The sequence below is a fragment of the Bos mutus genome, chromosome 16 (assembly GCF_027580195.1).
Source record: "Bos mutus isolate GX-2022 chromosome 16, NWIPB_WYAK_1.1, whole genome shotgun sequence".
NCBI lineage: Eukaryota > Metazoa > Chordata > Mammalia > Artiodactyla > Bovidae > Bos > Bos mutus.
This window is the reverse complement of record NC_091632.1, coordinates 1618361-1635467: the sequence shown is the minus strand read 5'-3', so window position 1 is coordinate 1635467 and position 17107 is coordinate 1618361. Positions and strand designations below refer to the sequence as shown.

At 55.9% G+C, this 17107-nt stretch overlaps 1 protein-coding gene across 1 annotated transcript in view; it reads left to right on the top strand.

Moving 5' to 3' along the window:
* Positions 1 to 17107, top strand: part of PIK3C2B (phosphatidylinositol-4-phosphate 3-kinase catalytic subunit type 2 beta) — a 72807-nt gene that overhangs the window by 30431 nt on the left and 25269 nt on the right. Inside the window, exons 6-19 of the mRNA XM_070384740.1 lie at positions 385 to 493; positions 619 to 698; positions 1082 to 1145; positions 3337 to 3483; positions 5928 to 5961; positions 6767 to 6962; positions 7969 to 8091; positions 11438 to 11605; positions 12031 to 12142; positions 13166 to 13308; positions 14499 to 14687; positions 15827 to 15920; positions 16058 to 16152; positions 16815 to 16995. Coding sequence (XP_070240841.1) covers positions 385 to 493; positions 619 to 698; positions 1082 to 1145; positions 3337 to 3483; positions 5928 to 5961; positions 6767 to 6962; positions 7969 to 8091; positions 11438 to 11605; positions 12031 to 12142; positions 13166 to 13308; positions 14499 to 14687; positions 15827 to 15920; positions 16058 to 16152; positions 16815 to 16995 — 1735 coding nt within the window. The remainder of the gene's footprint in view (positions 1 to 384; positions 494 to 618; positions 699 to 1081; positions 1146 to 3336; positions 3484 to 5927; positions 5962 to 6766; positions 6963 to 7968; positions 8092 to 11437; positions 11606 to 12030; positions 12143 to 13165; positions 13309 to 14498; positions 14688 to 15826; positions 15921 to 16057; positions 16153 to 16814; positions 16996 to 17107) is intronic.

Below are 17107 nucleotides of genomic sequence, written 5' to 3'. Positions count from 1 at the left end.
ACGCTTTACCGTATGAGCCGCCAGGGAGGATGGAGTTTAAACACTACCCCTGAGAAATCTCCGTTCCCCCCCTCTCCAGAAGTTCCCACTCCTGGAGTTGAACCAGGGATAACGGTAATAAATACCTAGCACAGTTAGTGTTTGTACAGACCAAGGGTTAACTGTATTAGGCAGCTTTTCTTTAGACACACCTCTGTTTCTTTGCCTGAGCTCTACTGTGACGTTTCCCAGCAGCCAAGGTAGAGGGTACAGCACAGGAATACAGCCCCTCTCCTGCCTCCCCTTCCTCTTGTTTCTTTTGCCCCTAGGCTGAGGTGTGCATTTCCCTCGAAAGTTCCACTGAGTCTCTAGGATGCTAACGGCCTTGTCCCTCTGTCCCTACAGCAAGCACGCCCTGGGCAGCCACGAGTATATTCAGTACTGTCGGAAGTTCGGCGATATCCGGCTGCAGCTGATGGAGCAGAAGGCCGTGCGCGGTGACCTGGCCCGCACGGTTCGTGTGTGCCAGGGCGGGGGTGGGCAGACAGTGACGCGGAACATGCTGCGTGGGCCTGGGGCAGGAGCGCGGGGCTGCGGTGGAGGCAACCGCCTTTTCTGAACAGGGTGCTCCTCACACAGGTGAATGATGACCAGAGCCCCTCCACCTTGAACTACCTCGTCCACCTGCAAGAGAGGCCAGTCAAGCAGACCATCAGCAGGTGAGAGCGGGTGCCGTCCTGGGTGTGGGCCAAGCAGAGACCATGAGGGGACCCTAGAGGCACCCCCGCTTGCCTTTCTGCCACAGCCCGGACTTTTTGCACGTGTCGGGCATGGGGGTCCAGAGTCTCACAGGAGAAGATCCCCACTCCAGGGTGTGTGACGTACCTTCCCTTAGTACTTTACTACGTTCTCTAAGTAAGAGGGGGCCCACAGAAGGGACTTCTGGCCTTCAGTCTGCATGGGACTGACGGGAAGAGCAGAAACCCCTTTAAACCAGAGCCTGATTCCTGAGCTGAGGAGGAGGAGGGAGAAAATGGGTCTTCCAGAACACTGGATCTGTCCTGACTTCTCCTATGACATTTCCCTGTCCCCAACTCCCCAGGCAGGCCCTGAGTCTTCTGTTCGACACTTACCACAATGAGGTGGATGCCTTCCTGTTGGCTGACGTGAGTACAAATTCTGGAGCTGGCCCAGCGGCCCCAAACTTCTTCCTGCCTCTCCCCTAGTCCTCCCAGGATCAGTGAGCACTAAAGGGATCTGGAGCGGACACTGAAATCTATTAGCAGAGCACTTTTCATTCCTCTAGCACATGGGCACACCAAGACTGCCGTCTGTTGGGCGGCTGGCACGTGTGTTCAGAAGGGTTCTGCTCCTCTGTGGGAGCAGGTCAGGAGTCATTCCCGGATCCTCTCTCTGGAGCACAGCATCTCCAAAGCTAAGAGACATAGAGTTGCTGCCCCGCTGCACAACTTGAATGTCCTGTGAACAAGGCCAGGAACCTCCTATGTGCTGAGTCACAGGATCCCAAAGGTAGGGAAGGGCCAAGACTCTCCCCACTTGGATTCACATGGAGTTTTAAGCCTCAAAACCATAGGAATAAACATGTGTCCCATGTGCTGTGAAGTTGAAGAAAATCACATCAGATCAGATCAGATCAGGCGCTCAGTCATGTCCGACTCTTTGCGACCCCATGAATCGCAGCACGCCAGGCCTCCCTGTCCATCACCAACTCCCGGAGTTCACTCAGACTCACGTCCATCAAGTCAGTGATGCCATCCAGCCATCTCATCCTCTTTCGTCCCCTTCTTCTCCTGCCCCCAATCCCTCCCAGCATCAGAGTCTTTTCCAATGAGTCAACTCTTCGCATGAGGTGGCCAAAGTACTGGAGTTTCAGCTTTAGCATCATTCCTTCCAAAGAAATCCCAGGGCTGATCTCCTTCAGAATGGACTGGTTGGATCTCCTTGCAGTCCAAGGGACTCTCAAGAGTCTTCTCCAACACCACAGTTCAAAAGCATCAATTCTTCGGCCCTCAGCTTTCTTCACAGTCCAACTCTCACATCCATACATGACCTGGAAAAACCATAGCCTTGACTAGACAAACCTTTATTGGCAAAGTAATGTCTCTGCTTTTCAATATGCTATCTAGGTTGGTCATAACTTTCCTTCCAAGAAGTATGCGTCTTTTAATTTCATGGCTGCAGTCACCATCTGCAGTGATTTTGGAGCCCAGAAAAATAAAGTCTGACACTGTTTCCACTGTTTCCCCATCTATTTCCCATGAAGTGGTGGGACCGGATGCCATGATCTTCATTTTCTGAATGTTGAGCTTTAAGCCAACTTTTTCACTCTCCACTTTCACTTTCATCAAGAGGCTTTTGAGTTCCTCTTCACTTTCTGCCATAAGGGTGGTATCATCTGCATATCTGAGGTTATTGATATTTCTCCCGGCAAAATCACATAGTGGTCTTCAAAAACAATCCGTGTCTCATTGATGCTGTTTAAATGGTGGTCATCCTTTGGGGGGAGCTGGATATAGCTTTGTATCTAGCTCACCCCTCCACCGACTGCCAGACTCCCTGCTCTAGCAGCCTCTGCTTGGACCTTTACTGTGATGAGAGATGAGTTCTCCGAATGCCTTTTTTGTACTAGTCTGGCCCTATGTTAGTGGCCGCTGTGGGTGGAGAAGCGTAAGAATTGTGTCAGGCTTCCGGGAACCTGTGTTCCTGCCAAAAGAATGAAATGGTAACATAAAGCTATTGGTAGACAGAACAGGTTGGTATTGGGTAATCAAGAGCTCTTGGAGAGTGTTGTAGAGGGGGACTGCTAGGGAAGGCTCTGGGAAGGAAGTGAGTATTTAGCTCGTCTGTGATCTGCATTTACTTAGGTAGTCAGGGCAGGGAAGGTGAAGGGATTCCAGAACAGAAAACCGCTGGAGCCATGGTGCAGGGCATGGCATGGCTGTGGGGCTGAGATGAGGCCTCCGGGACAGGCTTGACACTAGCGGGAGACATAAAGCTGCGTGTGCAAATGCACCCTCAATGCATTTGGTTCCCTTGCTCTTCATTCTCTGTGCATTGATTTTATTAAAACTGCACGTCACCCCGGTGAGACCCCGCATGTGTTTGTGTAGTATAAACAGACGAGTGGACAGAGGGAGGCTGGAGATAAGACGAGGTTCAGTGAGGATGGCTGAAAGCATTGGGGAACGTGGTCACGGCTCCTTTAATTCATCAGGAGCTGTGTGATATTCGCTAATGCTGGGTGTCTGAAAATAAAGCATGGGCCCCACAGGTTACCCTCCCAACCCGTTCCCCTGCAGCACGTGCCTGCCGGCCTCACTGTGCTGCCTCCCACAGGGGGACTTCCCACTGAAGGCCGACAGGGTGGTCCAGTCCGTCAAGGCCATCTGCAACGCCCTAGCCGCTGTGGAAACCCCTGAGATCACCAGCGCTCTCAACCAGCTGCCCCCCTGCCCTTCCCGAGTGAAGCCTAAAATCCAGAAGGTAATGGAGTGCTAGCATGGGGAAGGAGGAGGGGAGTAGCCCCGGGAATCAGGTGGCGGGGTGTTCACTTACTGAAGGGCTCTTCCCTCCACCTGCATCTTTCATGTCTGAACACTCGGTCACAAAGTTCCTGGGAAATGGAGGCCAAGTGTGTTGCCTTTCCCCGAGTCTGAGCGCGGCCGGGGCCTGCCACCAGGACTGAGGCCAGGAACGCAGGCAAAGGCTGCTCACAGTCACTGAGGCGCTGCCTGGCCGTTTGCATACCCACTGGGGTGCAAGACCAGAATCTCCCCGAGCCAGGGACTGGAGGCGCCACCGCAGGGGCTGCATGCTGTGCAGACAGGGCCAGCTGCGTGGCAGGTGCTGCGATCTAAACGCGAGTGGCCCAAGGGCTGCACCGGCTCATTTGGGTGGACGCGATGGCTGTATCCTGGCTCGTTTGGGTGGACGCTACAGCTGTATCCTGGCTTGTTTGGGTGGACGTGACGACTGTATCCTGGTTCGTTTGGGTGGACGGGAGGGCTGTACCGTGGCTCGTTTGGGTGGACGGGAGGACTGTACCCTGGCTCGTTTGGGTGGACGGGAGGACTGTACCCTGGCTCGTTTGGGTGGACGTGACGACTGTATCCTGGCTCGTTTGGGTGGATGTGATGACTGTATCCTGGCTCGTTTGGGTGGATGTGATGGCTGTATCCTGGTTCGTTTGGGTGGATGGGAGGACTGTATCCTGGCTCATTTGGGTGGACATGATGACTGTATCCTGGCTTGTTTGGGTGGACACAATGGCTGTACCCTGGCTTGTTTGGGTGGACGGGAGGACTGTATCCTGGCTCGTTTGTATTGTGGCTCGTTTGGGTGGACGCGACGGCTGTATCCTGGCTCGTTTGGGTGGACGTGATGACTGTATCCTGGCTCGTTTGGGTGGATGTGATGGCTGTATCCTGGCTCATTTGGGTGGACGGGAGGACTGTATCCTGGCTCGTTTGGGTGGACGTGATGACTGTATCGTGGCTCGTTTGGGTGGACACAGTGGCTGTACCCTGGCTCGTTTGGGTGGACGGGAGGACTGTACCCTGGCTCGTTTGGGTGGACGGGAGGACTGTATCCTGGCTTGTTTGGGTGGACGTGATGGCTGTATCGTGGCTCGTTTGGGTGGACGTGAAAGCTGTATCCTGGCTCGTTTGGGTGGACAGGAGGACTGTACCCTGGCTCGTTTGGGTGGACATAATGGCTGTATCCTGGCTCGTTTGGGTGGACGTGGTGGCTGTATCCTGGCTCGTTTGGGTGGACGTGAAAGCTGTATCCTGGCTCGTTTGGGTGGACGGGAGGACTGTACCCTGGCTCGTTTGGGTGGACGGGAGGACTGTATCCTGGTTCATTTGGGTGGACTGGAGGACTGTATCCTGGCTTGTTTGGGTGGACCGGAGGACTGTACCCTGGTTCATTTGGGTGGACGGGAGGACTGTACCCTGGCTCGTTTGGGTGGACGGGAGGACTGTACCATGGCTCGTTTGGGTGGACATAATGGCTGTATCGTGGCTCATTTGGGTGGATGTGATGGCTGTATCCTGGCTCATTTGGGTGGACAGGAGGACTGTATCATGGCTGGTTTGGGTGGGTGGGAGGACTGGGTTTAGGTGGACTGTATCCTGGCTCATTTGGGTGGATGGGAGGACTGTATCCTGGCTCGTTTGGGTGGACAGGAGGACTGTATCCTGGCTCATTTGGGTGGACGGGAGGACTGTATCCTGGCTCGTTTGGGTGGACGTGATGGCTGTATCCTGGCTCGTTTGGGTGGACGGGAGGACTGTATCCTGGCTGGTTTGGGTGGGCGGGACTGTACGGGAGGACTGTACCTGGCTCGTTTGGGTGGGCAGGAGGACTGTATACTGGCTCGTTTGGGTGGACGTTTTGGGTGGACGGGAGGACTGTACCCTGGCTCGTTTGGGTGGACGGGAGGACTGTACCCTGGCTCGTTTGGGTGGACGGGAGGACTGTACCCTGGCTCGTTTGGGTGGACGGGAGGACTGTACCCTGGCTCGTTTGGGTGGACGGGAGGACTGTATCCTGGCTCGTTTGGGTGGACGGGAGGACTGTACCTGGCTCGTTTGGGTGGACGGGAGGACTGTATCCTGGCTCGTTTGGGTGGACGGGAGGACTGTATCCTGGCTTGTTTGGGTGGATGTGATGATTGTATCATGGCTCGTTTGGGTGGACACAATGACTGTATCGTGGCTCGTTTGGGTGGATGCGAGGACTATCTCCTTGCTCTGGCTCACTGTCCCTCACACGGATCTGGTACAGACTGTCACTCTATCCTCCCTGGGGAACCTCTGCTCCTTGAATTTCGGTCCAGCCTGGTCCAGATGAGGGCGGCTATGAAAAGCTGTGATGGAAAGGACTGTGGTCCTGAAGCTCCCCTTCCCCTCCTTTCTCCCCAACAGGATCCCACCGTCTTGGCCATGAGGGAAAACCGAGGTAAGGGACTGCTCTTCATGCGGGAGTGGGCAGGTGAAAACCTCAGGTTCTGCCCAGATTCCTTTTCTCCCCAGCTCCCTTGATTTATGGGTCCAGGTCTGCCTGTGTGTGTGTGTTTTCCTATATGAGGCATGGACACAGCTGGAGAGCATATTTCTTTCCACAAAATGTTTTTGCATTATTTTTCCTATTTATTCCTATGGTGTCCCTGGGAGATGGAGATGCATTTGTGTAAGTGTGGGAGTGGGCATGGTGCCCCGGCTTCCAAATGGGAAAACTTTCACTTGAGTAGGTTGTAGGCTCATAACCCCCGTGTTTCCAATTCAGCAGGGCCTGGGGAGACAGTGATAAAGAATTTTTCCCTAGGATCCCCTCTTAAGTCTTTCCAGCAGAATGTTGCCCATATCCTAGAAATATGTTGCTCATATCTCCAGGATTCTTGGTCAGTGATTCCCAATCTTTCAGATTTTGTGGACCAAAAAGTATTATTTTGGTGACCGACATACAATTGTTGGTCTTATTTTGCTAAGCAGTGACTTCCTAGTAACTGATAACTCTTATTCCTACTATTTCCTAAAAGAAAGGACATTTAACACAAAATAAGTAGCAGCACATATAAATCAGGACGATGTTTAGAACTGAGCATCTTTCATTTTATGAGCAGTATGTGCTGTGCCCCTGCTTTCCCCATTTCAGCACAGACGCGTGACTGGCGTTCAGGGCCGCGGTCCCAGGCAGTGCCTTGCCCACAGAATGGAGCTCACTGACCCTCAGAGCTCTTCCTCCCGACCCCTTCCTTAAACAGAGAAGGTTGTGGAAGCCCTGACGGCTGCCATCTTGGACCTGGTGGAGCTGTACTGCAACACGTTCAACGCAGACTTCCAGCCCGCGGTGCCTGGGAGCCGCAAGCACACCCTGGTTCAGGAGGCCTGCCATCTCTCGGGGCCGCTGGCCTTCACGGTCTATGCCACCCACCGCATCCCGATCACCTGGGCTACCAGGTGAGCGCGGGCTGCTGGCCCGGGACTAGGGAGCAAGCCGAGTGTCACTTCAGATGCCTTTCTGTCTGCATGGGACGCCACGGCCCTAAATTCAGGATCTGTGGCACGGTGATGCCCCATGCGCCCACTGAGAGGGACACAGAAGAGGGACGTGCAGGGGGGGAAGGGGCAGCGGTGGCCGGGGCTGGCGTTCCCGCCTGGTGCTGGCTGCAGAGGCATCCCTGCCCCTCCCACCCAAGGCCGGCGGGGGTGACACGCTGGCAGCGACAGATGGCCGCTTCCCAGCTTCCCAGGCTGAGTGCACCCTCCTGCCGTGACAGCGCGCACACAGTGGGCGGGGCGGGGGCGCGGCCGACCCTTTGTCTGGAGTCCCCCAGGCCCGCGGGGGTGGGTGGGGGACATTAGCGTGGTCCTCAGGCCCTCCCGTGCCGGCCCCCTTGGCCCGAGGGGATCAGGCCTGTGGCCCCCCCACTCAGCCCTCCTCCCGAACCCCCGCCCCCTTCCCCGCTCTTTTTGTTCCCCCGCTTAATGTATTCCTCTGGGCGACTGGCGGAGAACAAAGGGCGACTCTGGGAGCCTGGGCCTTCGCTGCCCTCCTCTGTCAGGCACCTGTCGGCGCAGGGACCCCCCTGTGTCGGCATTCACGTCCGCATCTGTCGCGCTCTCCTTCCACGCCACCCCCTGCCCGCGCACGCGCACCGGCGCAGATGCGCACGCGGGCCCGGGGATGGCGCTGGCCCTGGGCAGGGGCTGCGGGCTGCATCCAGTAAGGGGCAGGGACCAGGGCTCCACACGCAGCCTCAGAGCGGGCAGGGGCACCCAGGCTGAGCTGCTTTTCCCGGAGGTCGCGTCCCCAGATCCTACCTGGCTGTCCGGCCCTTTGACCGCGTGTTCTAGTCCCGCAGACCGAGAGGAGTGTAACCGGGGGAAATGGAGCTTGGCGTGGTTCGGTGCCGAGATGCCCTCTGGGAGCCGAGGGCCCTGACTTGCCTCCTTTCCCTTGTAGCTATGAAGAGTTCTACCTCTCCTGCTCCCTCAGCCACGGCGGCAAGGAGCTGTGCAGCCCCCTGCAGACCCGACGGGTCCACTTCTCCAAGTACCTCTTCCACCTCGTCATCTGGGACCAGCAGTAAGCACCCCGGCCCCGCCAACCTACCCCCGAGGCTCCAGGGCCCACTGCAGACCCTCTCTCAGCCTCTGAAGACCCAGGTTAAACCGGGCTCTCTCACTGACCAACCAGGAGAGCCATTTAGACTCTTGAGTCTCCACTTCCAGAGCTCTTAAATGAGGACTGGTGTAATTTCTACCTTTAAAGTGGTTATGAGTCTCCAATGAGAAGTGACCATAAAAGCGTGTTGTAAACCATGAAGGACCATATAAACATTAGTCTTAATAATAATTCATCATTTTAATCTTGTCTCCCTTAAAAGGTTTAACTAGTCTGATAGAGTCTCATCTCCCTTGTTCCTAAATTTCCTGTAGAAGAGGGAGACAGGACTGTGTGCTTTCTCCCTTACATATCGGGGGGAAAGGCTGCCTATGGGGAAGAAGAATGGCCTTGGAGCCCTAGGAGTGAAGCTCTGTCTCTAGCTCTGCCTGTAGTCCTAGATTCTCCGAGGCCTCAGTTTCTCAACCTGTGAAGTGGGGACATTTGTTTAACTTAGAGGCAGTTGTGGCACTGAAATGAGATAGGCTACAGATATAAACATGAAACCACAAGCACAGGATAGCAGCACCGTGCTGTTAACAGTAATTTGCTGTCAGGAAGGTAGGCATCAGCCAAGCGAAGCAGGAAGGAAATGGAGGTGCGGGCGCCTCGACGCGACAGGGCAGAGCTTCGTGTGCCTTGTGCGTTTTCTGTGCTGTGCTCCATCCGCTCAGGGAGTTTGTTGCTCCCCCAGCTTCACTTTCCCAGATTGACTTATCTCTGAGTCCTTATGTACAAAGCAGAAGATTTAAGAGATTGAGGAGGTTCCTTGGTGAGGCCACGGGGTGCTGAAATAGGTGCATGGAGAGCCTGGAGGTCTGGGAGAGGTGGGCCATTTTACGGGTGGCTGAAGGGGGACAAGCAGCACGGAGGGCAGCCCCTGTCTCCTGTCGTCACACTTTTACGGTTCTTAGAGCAATAAAGGGGGAAATACAGTTCTCTGATTAAGCAACCACCAGGGCAGGAAAGTCTCTTTGGAGGTGGAGGATGGCTGCATTAAAAGGCTCCCGAATTCCATCATCCCCTTGGGACTCTCTGACTCACTTACCACTGCTGCTAAGGGAGGGGTGCGTTACAGTGCTCTGGCCCAGGCAGACCCCACAGTGAGCCGTTCCCTGCAGAGTGTCAGAGGCGTGGAAGCAGCCCAGCATGTCCTGCCCTGGGCTGCGTGCCCTGTGGCCTCATCCCGCTTCCTGAGTCTCTGCCTCAGACCCCAGGGGGCTGGTCTCCTGCCTAGAGCCTTGTGGAAGGGGTTGTCTCAGTGCTGCCCCTCCGGGTCGCCCTTGGGCACCTTCCCGATTAAGACCAAGGTGCGTGGGAAGGCGTGCTACAGTGTAGGGTTCAGAGCACTGGCTTGGGGTGCCACCATCCTCTCCTCCCTGCAGGTCCCACCTTGGGCAGGTCATTGAGTCCAAAATGGATGGTGATACGGCCTACCCTATAGGGTTGTTTGAGAGCAGTCGAGACATTGCCAGTAGTTGCTTGGCATGATACCTAGTGCACGATAGACGTTTTCTTCTTTATCATCTTTGTTGTGTTTTGAGCTGGGGGAGCCCTCTCAGTTCCAGTTTCTCTGTTCCAAGTGACTGGCGCAGTGACTGACACATGAAGATGTTTGTGCGTGAAAGGACTAAATGTGTAACTCAGTTCCAATGCAGTAACCACAGTGTCACACAGAAAAAAGCACATAGTCTACACACATGTCACACACGTGAAGCTCTGTTCCCCTTTTCACTGATAAGGAAACTGAGGCACAGAGGTGTGAATAGCTGGCCCAGGTTGGGAGAGGCAGAACCAGGACTGGAAGGGCACATCCCAGGACCCCAGCCGGTGGGAGCTGGCCCCTGTGCCATGCTGTTGAGGGACGGGTTGCAGCTCACCTACTGGTTGTCCTGACTGACCCCAGGTGACGGTCCATGGGGAGATTTCAGAACACCGGATATACCCAAGGGGCGAGGAGAAGGGGGCCTTGGCTGGGGCCAGACTTGCTGGTTTCAGTTCAGAAAGTTTCCACACTCCACTTTTCCTCTGGGTGCCCAGCTGGAAGCCTCTTCTTGGGTGAAAAGAAAGGATCGGGACTAGCTCCGTCTCCTCTCTGCTGTGGGGCCAGCCGGTCCTCTCCCCCACTGTAGTGTGGGGATCAGCTAACTCTCAAAATAGGCCCAGCAGCCTGGCTCTGCCCCTGGCCTGGCCTGGCATGTGTGCTGGCTCCTGGAGGGGTCCTAATTATAGCTGTGGGCCCCCGGGGTAGGGACGGGGCAGGGCCCTGCCGGTCTCTGGCAGGGAGGTGGGAGTGCTCCGCTTAGGTGGAGGTTCCCCCAGGAGTGAGGGGCACAGTGGGGGGAGCTGCTGGTCATGAAGCTGCTCACCACGGGGGTGGCCGCCCTGCCTCTGTGTCCTCGGGCATAGAAGCTGCTGGGCCCGGGGCTGGCCAGAAGGGTGTGACAGCATGGACTTTGGCCCCGGGACAGCTTCCCCGAAAGGTAATGCAGGTCCTCCCTCTTCCCACAGCTCCCCTCCCCTTCCCCCTCACCCCACCCCAGGGCCTGCTCCTGAACTTGGAGGGCGCGGCTGGGTGTGGTGTGACTCAGAAGGGGAGCAGGCGGAGACCATCTGGGTCCCCCGGGGCTTCTGTGCCTGACTTCTTCGGACCCTGCCGGTTGCTTTCTCACTACCCGGGGGCAGGGAGGAGCCTCTACTTTTTATTCTTTTGGTTTTCAAAATGTTGGGGGTGAGAACAAATTATTTGGGCCTGGTGGGTTAGGAGAAGAGGGGGCTGGGGAGGGCTGTGTGGCGGTGGGTGGGGGAGTCAGCGGGAGGAAGAGATCCTGCTGCTGCTTCCTGGTGGCGGGGATTGTTCAGTGGAAAAGGACTGTGGGTCCGTTTCAGCAAGTGGGTTCTTGGGGACCCTCTGCAGAAGTCCTGAAACTCAGGAAGGAGTGCGGCAGACTGTTTGGGTCATGTTGTCACCTGAACTCCAGGTGGCTCTGGCTCAGTGAGTTCTGTCTGGTCACAATGAGGGGCCTCAGAGTCCGAAGACGTTTGTCTGACTCTCCCCAGAGGCTGCAGAGACTGATCTGTGGACTGTGATCCCGAGGGCCTTGAGGGAAGTTTTGCCTCCAGTCTGGGGTCTGTCCTGGTTCTGCAGGAAGGCTTCCCCAGGGAGCACGTGGGAGGCGGAGCCCTCAGCCTCAGCCTGCCGTCCTGCCGCCTGGCCCTGGAGGCCACAGGGGCAGCACTGGCTGATCTGGTTTCCTGTCCTCCCTAGGATCTGCTTCCCTGTGCAGCTGAACCGGCTGCCTCGGGAGACCCTGCTGTGTGCCACCCTCTACGCTCTGCCCGTGCCCCCGCCGGGGAGCTCCTCGGAGGCCAACAAGCAGCGGCGGGTGCCCGAAGCCCTGGGCTGGGTCACTGCTCCGCTCTTCAACTTCAGGCAGTATGTGGGCCCAGGGCACCAGCTTGGCCTTGGGTGGAGGAGGGCCTAGGCAGAGGTGTAACCAAGGAAGCTACTGGGCAGGACTCATGGCCCAGGACTGGTGGGAAGGGGCAGGGAAATGCGTGCTCATGTAATGCCATCTGGTCTTATCATTGGAAGGATCTCAGAGGTCCTCCAGTCCCCCTCTCTAGCTCATGAAGGCATCCACCCCAGGTGTGGTGAGCTTAGAAAGGCTTCCTGGAGAGAGTGGGATTTTTTTAGGGCTTGAAAGAAGGAACAGGTGGTGGTCTAGGGAGAGAATGAGAGAGAAGAGTTGGGCAGTGGATTCGAGCAGAAAAGGCAGATTTTTGGATGGGGAAGCAAGAGGAAAACCATGTCCTTAGCCACTGGGTTTGTTGGCTCACCCCCCATTTCATCTCCCTTAGAGTCCTGACCTGTGGCCGGAAGCTTCTGGGCTTATGGCCAGCAACACAGGAAAGTCCCAGTGCCCGCTGGAGTGCACCTAATTTCCATCAGCCAGATAGTGTGATCCTGCAGGTGAGAGCCCAGCCTGTCACTCCCACCCTCAGGCCCCTCCAGAGGTGGCTCCAAGGCTCCCCCGGAGGTCTGGGCTGGGGCGGTAGGAGAGCATGCGGAGCTGGGGCATGGGGTGATGTGGCGGAGGCTGGAGCAGAGAGGGAGGGCTGTCTCTGTGGAGTCCGTGTCCTGTCTCCTGGAGGTCACCTGATTTCAAGGAGCCCGAGGCGGGATTTGAGGCCCTTGCCAAGCACGGCTCAGCTCCTCAGGGCCCCTTGTGATGAACTCTATTAGTAGGCTGAGCCATCCCCTCTTGGTGCCCGTGGGGGGACCCATTGTCTGGACAAGGGAGGAGTCAGGTCCAAGGTCTAGTTACCACTCTCCGGCTCCACTGTGGTCACAAGATGCTTTGGTATGGAATATGGGATATCAAAGTGGATACAGAATGAAAGCTCCAAGAGGCAGGCATTTTTATCTGTCATATTTACTACTCCGTACCCAGGGCCTAACGCTTGGCGTATATTAGGTTTCGATAAGCATTTCCTGAATGAAAGAATGTGGAACTCCCTTTGAGGACGGTCTCCCTGGGCTCTGACATCCGTTATAGGAGGATGAACATGGCAGCACAGAGGAAGGGGACGCAGCATTGCGGCCTCAGAGTTGGCAGGGCCCTCGCCTCGCATGTGGTCCCAACTTCCATCAGGCGGTACCCGCCAAGACTGAAGACTCCCAGCCTAATCACACATCTGTGCAGAGCTCTGGCCTGGGACCAGTCCCCTCACCTAGACGCATCTCAGCCCAGTCTCTTCCTCACTTGACCATTTTTCTTTCTGTCTCTTTGTTTCCTTCTCATTTTTTGCTGGAGGTTATAGCTGGAAGGGACTGTAGTGATCACCAGCTCCAACAAGGTTATTTTACAGACAAAGAATCTGCGGGAGGGAGGGAGGGAGGGAGGGAGGGAGGTGGGCATGTTGGCAGGTGAGAGCGAGTTGGAGCCACCCAGTTGTGGTTCTCTCTCCTCACTTTCCCGATGTCACCCTGCAGATTGACTTTCCCACCTCGGCCTTTGACATCAAGTTCACCAGCCCTGCTGGAGACAAGTTCAGCCCCCGCTATGAGTTTGGCAGCCTCCGGGAGGAAGACCAACATGTGCTTAAAAACATCATGCAGAAGGAATCCCTGCACTGGTGAGGCTCAGGGCATGCCCCGCGTGTGACTCAGGCCTCCAGTGAATTTCTCGGCTTTCAGCTGACCTCCCAGTGGGTCCCTGCCCTCCTGCTCTGGGAGGCGAGGTGGGCTGGTGTGGGCATTGATTGCCACCTGGGCGGGAAGTCATGGAGACAGGGCTCTGCAGCCCCTAGAGCTTTTTCAAAAGCTGAGGAGAGTGGAGAGCTCAGAGTGAGGGTTTTAGATCTGGGAATGCCCCTCCCCACAATGGGCACTTGACCCAGGATCAGCAGGCCAGGAGCACCAGAGCTCTGCCCACTGCAGAGGAGCTGAGGGCTGTTTGCTGTCCATGGGGGCCGCTGGGCCTCCCACTGTGCCCCCACCTGCTGCCCCTGCCACACCCACAGCCTTGGTGTTTCTCTGGCCCTGACACTTTCCAAAGAAGATCTGCTCCCAAGGCAAGCTGGCAGCTCTCAGGGGTCTGTGAGCCCAAGCTGATCTCACCCTGGGGGCCACTTCTCTCAGCTGGTGCAGAGGAGCTGGAGGAGCCATGGGGTCTGGGCGCTCCCTGGCTTGTCCTCTCCTGTACCTCTCTGGCTCTGGCATGGCCCTGCCTGTGGCAGCTGAGGAAATGAGAGAGCTGGAGCTTCTCTTGCTGGCTCCTGTCCCATCGGGGCACTCCCCTCCCCCTGCTGACCCCTTACTCATCCGCCCCTCAGCTCCCTCCCCCATTGGACACCAGATCTCAGGCTCGGGAGGCACTCGGGCTGGGCTGGCCCCCACCCCACCCCCCCTCGGCCCCAGAGGCCTCTCAGCTGCCTTGACCCTGGCATGGGGACTGCTGCCCTCTGGTGGCTCTACTTGGGAGATGCCCTCGGTGATGCCCTCAGTGCGCCCTCAGGAGGGGCAGCCGATCCTGTGCCATTGGCCCGGATGTCCCTGAGATTTGGAGTCTGGCCCCCAAAATTTGCTTCACACTTTGCAACCCCTTAGGGATAGCGTCAGACACGACCAAAGCGACTTAGCAGCAGCAGCAGGGATAGCGTCTGCCTTCCCTATTCTGACTTAAGGGCTCTTGGGTGTAGCCTGGAGGGAGGCGTTCACAGCGCCCCTTGGGTACTAGTCGGCGCGCGCAGCGTTCTCTCAGAGGCCGGCTCCCTGCAGACAGCTGGCCCCACGCCCTTTCACCGCCCTGCACCCCCACCCCCAGGCTCACGGATGCCGACAAAAAGCGCCTGTGGGAGAAGCGGTATTACTGCCACGCGGAGGTGAGCGCGCTGCCGCTGGTGCTTGCCAGCGCGCCCAGCTGGGAGTGGGCGTGCCTCCCCGACACCTATGCTCTGCTGGCGCAGTGGACCCCCATGAACCACCAGGACGCCCTGGGGCTCCTGCACGCCACGTGAGTCGCGACACCCACCTTTCCCGACCCAAAGTCCTGCCCAAGCCAGCCTGCGGCGCTGGAGTGAGCTGTTCTGAGGGGGAGTGGTCACGTGGGCGTGGAAATTCAGGGCTTTCCTACTGTTTCTCCACCCCATGTTATACTCCTCATTCTTCTGTTTCTCCACCTCATGTTATACTATGAACATTTTCCAAACATACAACAAAACTGAAAATAGTGAACATCCATATTCCTACCACCTAGATTCTAACCTGTAGCATTTATTACATTTGATTTATTGTATATGTACTTCCATCAATATATCCTATTTTTATATGCATTTTGAAGTAAATTGAGACATCGTAACTCCTTCCTAAATTCTTTAGCAAGCATATCATTAACTAGACCTCAATGTTTATTTACAGTTTTTCCTTTGAGATAAAATATACATATAAATAAATGCCCAAGCCTTATGTGTACATTTGCTGAGATTTGATGTATGCACACACCTGTTTAACCCAAATCTTATTACTTAGTTCTACTTTTGAAGCCATCGCTTTCTTCTTTCCGCTAGGGACACAGGCTTCCAGTCTCAAACCCCTAGATGGTACCCACTGTTCTTGGCTTATTTTCTACTACTCTTAGTAATTAAAATGTATCTAAGCCATGCATTATACCTTCTGGCCTTTTTGAGGCAATGGATTTGCTAATCTCTGCTAAACTAATTCTGGCTAGGTATACTGGCTTATAGTGATCTCTGTTATTCACCGGACAAGTTTTGCATTAAAGGATGGTACCAAGAAGTGATGGCACTTTGACTCTCATGAGGACTCTTTGATGATGGGAATTTCTAGCAGAGTGGGAATTAAGGAAGAGATCTTTGGGAGTGGGTTTGAGGACTTTGTCTCATTTTCTTTAGCTCATACAGGGAATGAGAGTGACTTCCATGGCCTCAGGCTGACTCTAACTGTGGGCTGGGACGTTCTCAAGGATTGCAATCCAGAAAAGGTGCTTAGGACTCCTAGTGGCTTTGGCAAATTCTGGAAGTCATTACCTTTTCTCCACCCATGCCTCTGAGGCCCCGGTGTGAGGGTGCTTGCTCACTCCTGTGCCTCAGACCCTGGGACTGGATTGTCAGCGTTCTGGGCTCTGTTTTGCAGGTTTCCAGACCAGGAGGTGCGTCGCATGGCTGTACAGTGGATCGGCTCCCTCTCCGATGCCGAGCTGCTGGACTACTTGCCCCAGCTCGTGCAGGTGGGTGGGCTGGCCTTCCCTCCAGTTCTGATGGTCCCGCCCCCGGGACCCCAAGACAGACTGTATTCTACAGGGATATTGCTTGGTATAGAGTACGGACAGTCAACAAAGCCCCCTGTCCCCTGTCTCCCACCCAGGCCTTAAAGTATGAATGCTACCTGGACAGCCCCTTGGTGCGCTTCCTCCTGAAGCGAGCGGTCTCTGACTTGAGAGTGACTCACTACTTCTTCTGGTAAAACTGTGCAGAAAGGGGAGAGGTAGACTTGTCTCCCTCACTTGGGAGTACTTTACTTTCAACCTGCAGGGTAGGGGCTTCCTGGGTGGCGCTAGTGGTAAAGAACCCGCCTGCCAGTGCAGGAGACAAAAGAGACGCAGTTTCGATCCCTGGGTTGGGAAGATCCCCTGGAGAAGGAAATGGCAACCCACTCCAGTATTCTTGCCTGGAGAATCCCATGGACGTAGGAGCCTGGCGGGCTGCAGTCCGAGGGTTTGCAAAGAGTCGGACACCACTGAAATGATTTAGCACTGCCAGGTGGGGAGCTGAGCCATCTGGGTTGCAGTATTTGGGCCAGCACCTTTTCCTCAGGGGGGTCTCAGCCCACCCCTATGGTAAGCAGAGTGGGGTCATCCCTGGCCCTCCCCTCCACCCTCATGTGGCAGAAATATACAGGAGAAACCAGATGCATGAGGCCTTTGAGCTCTACTTAAAAACAGCATGGGCAAGCTGAGAAGTGGATGAACACCTCTGTATCAGTTTTACACCCAGAGTCTGTTTTCCGTCCCAAATTTGGGGTGGGTTTTCCAGGGAGTTGGAGCTGGGCCTGGCCGTTCCCCAGCCCCCTTGCCTGTGGTCCCTTGGGTGTTCTGATTGCCGCGCTTCCCTTTGCCGGATAGGTTGCTGAAGGACGGCCTCAAAGACTCTCAGTTCAGCATCCGCTACCAGTACCTGCTGGCCGCCTTGTTGTGTTGCTGTGGCAAGGGGCTGAGAGAGGAGTTTAACCGCCAGTGCTGGCTTGTTAATACCCTGGCCAAACTGGCCCAGCAGGTCCGGGAGGCTGCCCCGTCTGCACGGCAGGTGAGCAGGGCGAGGCTGCCTCTGCCCTATTCTGGTTCTGGGCCTCTGCAGCCAATCGTAACTTCTCAGGCCTCCTGACCAGCAGGATGGCACTTGACCATCACTGGTGAGG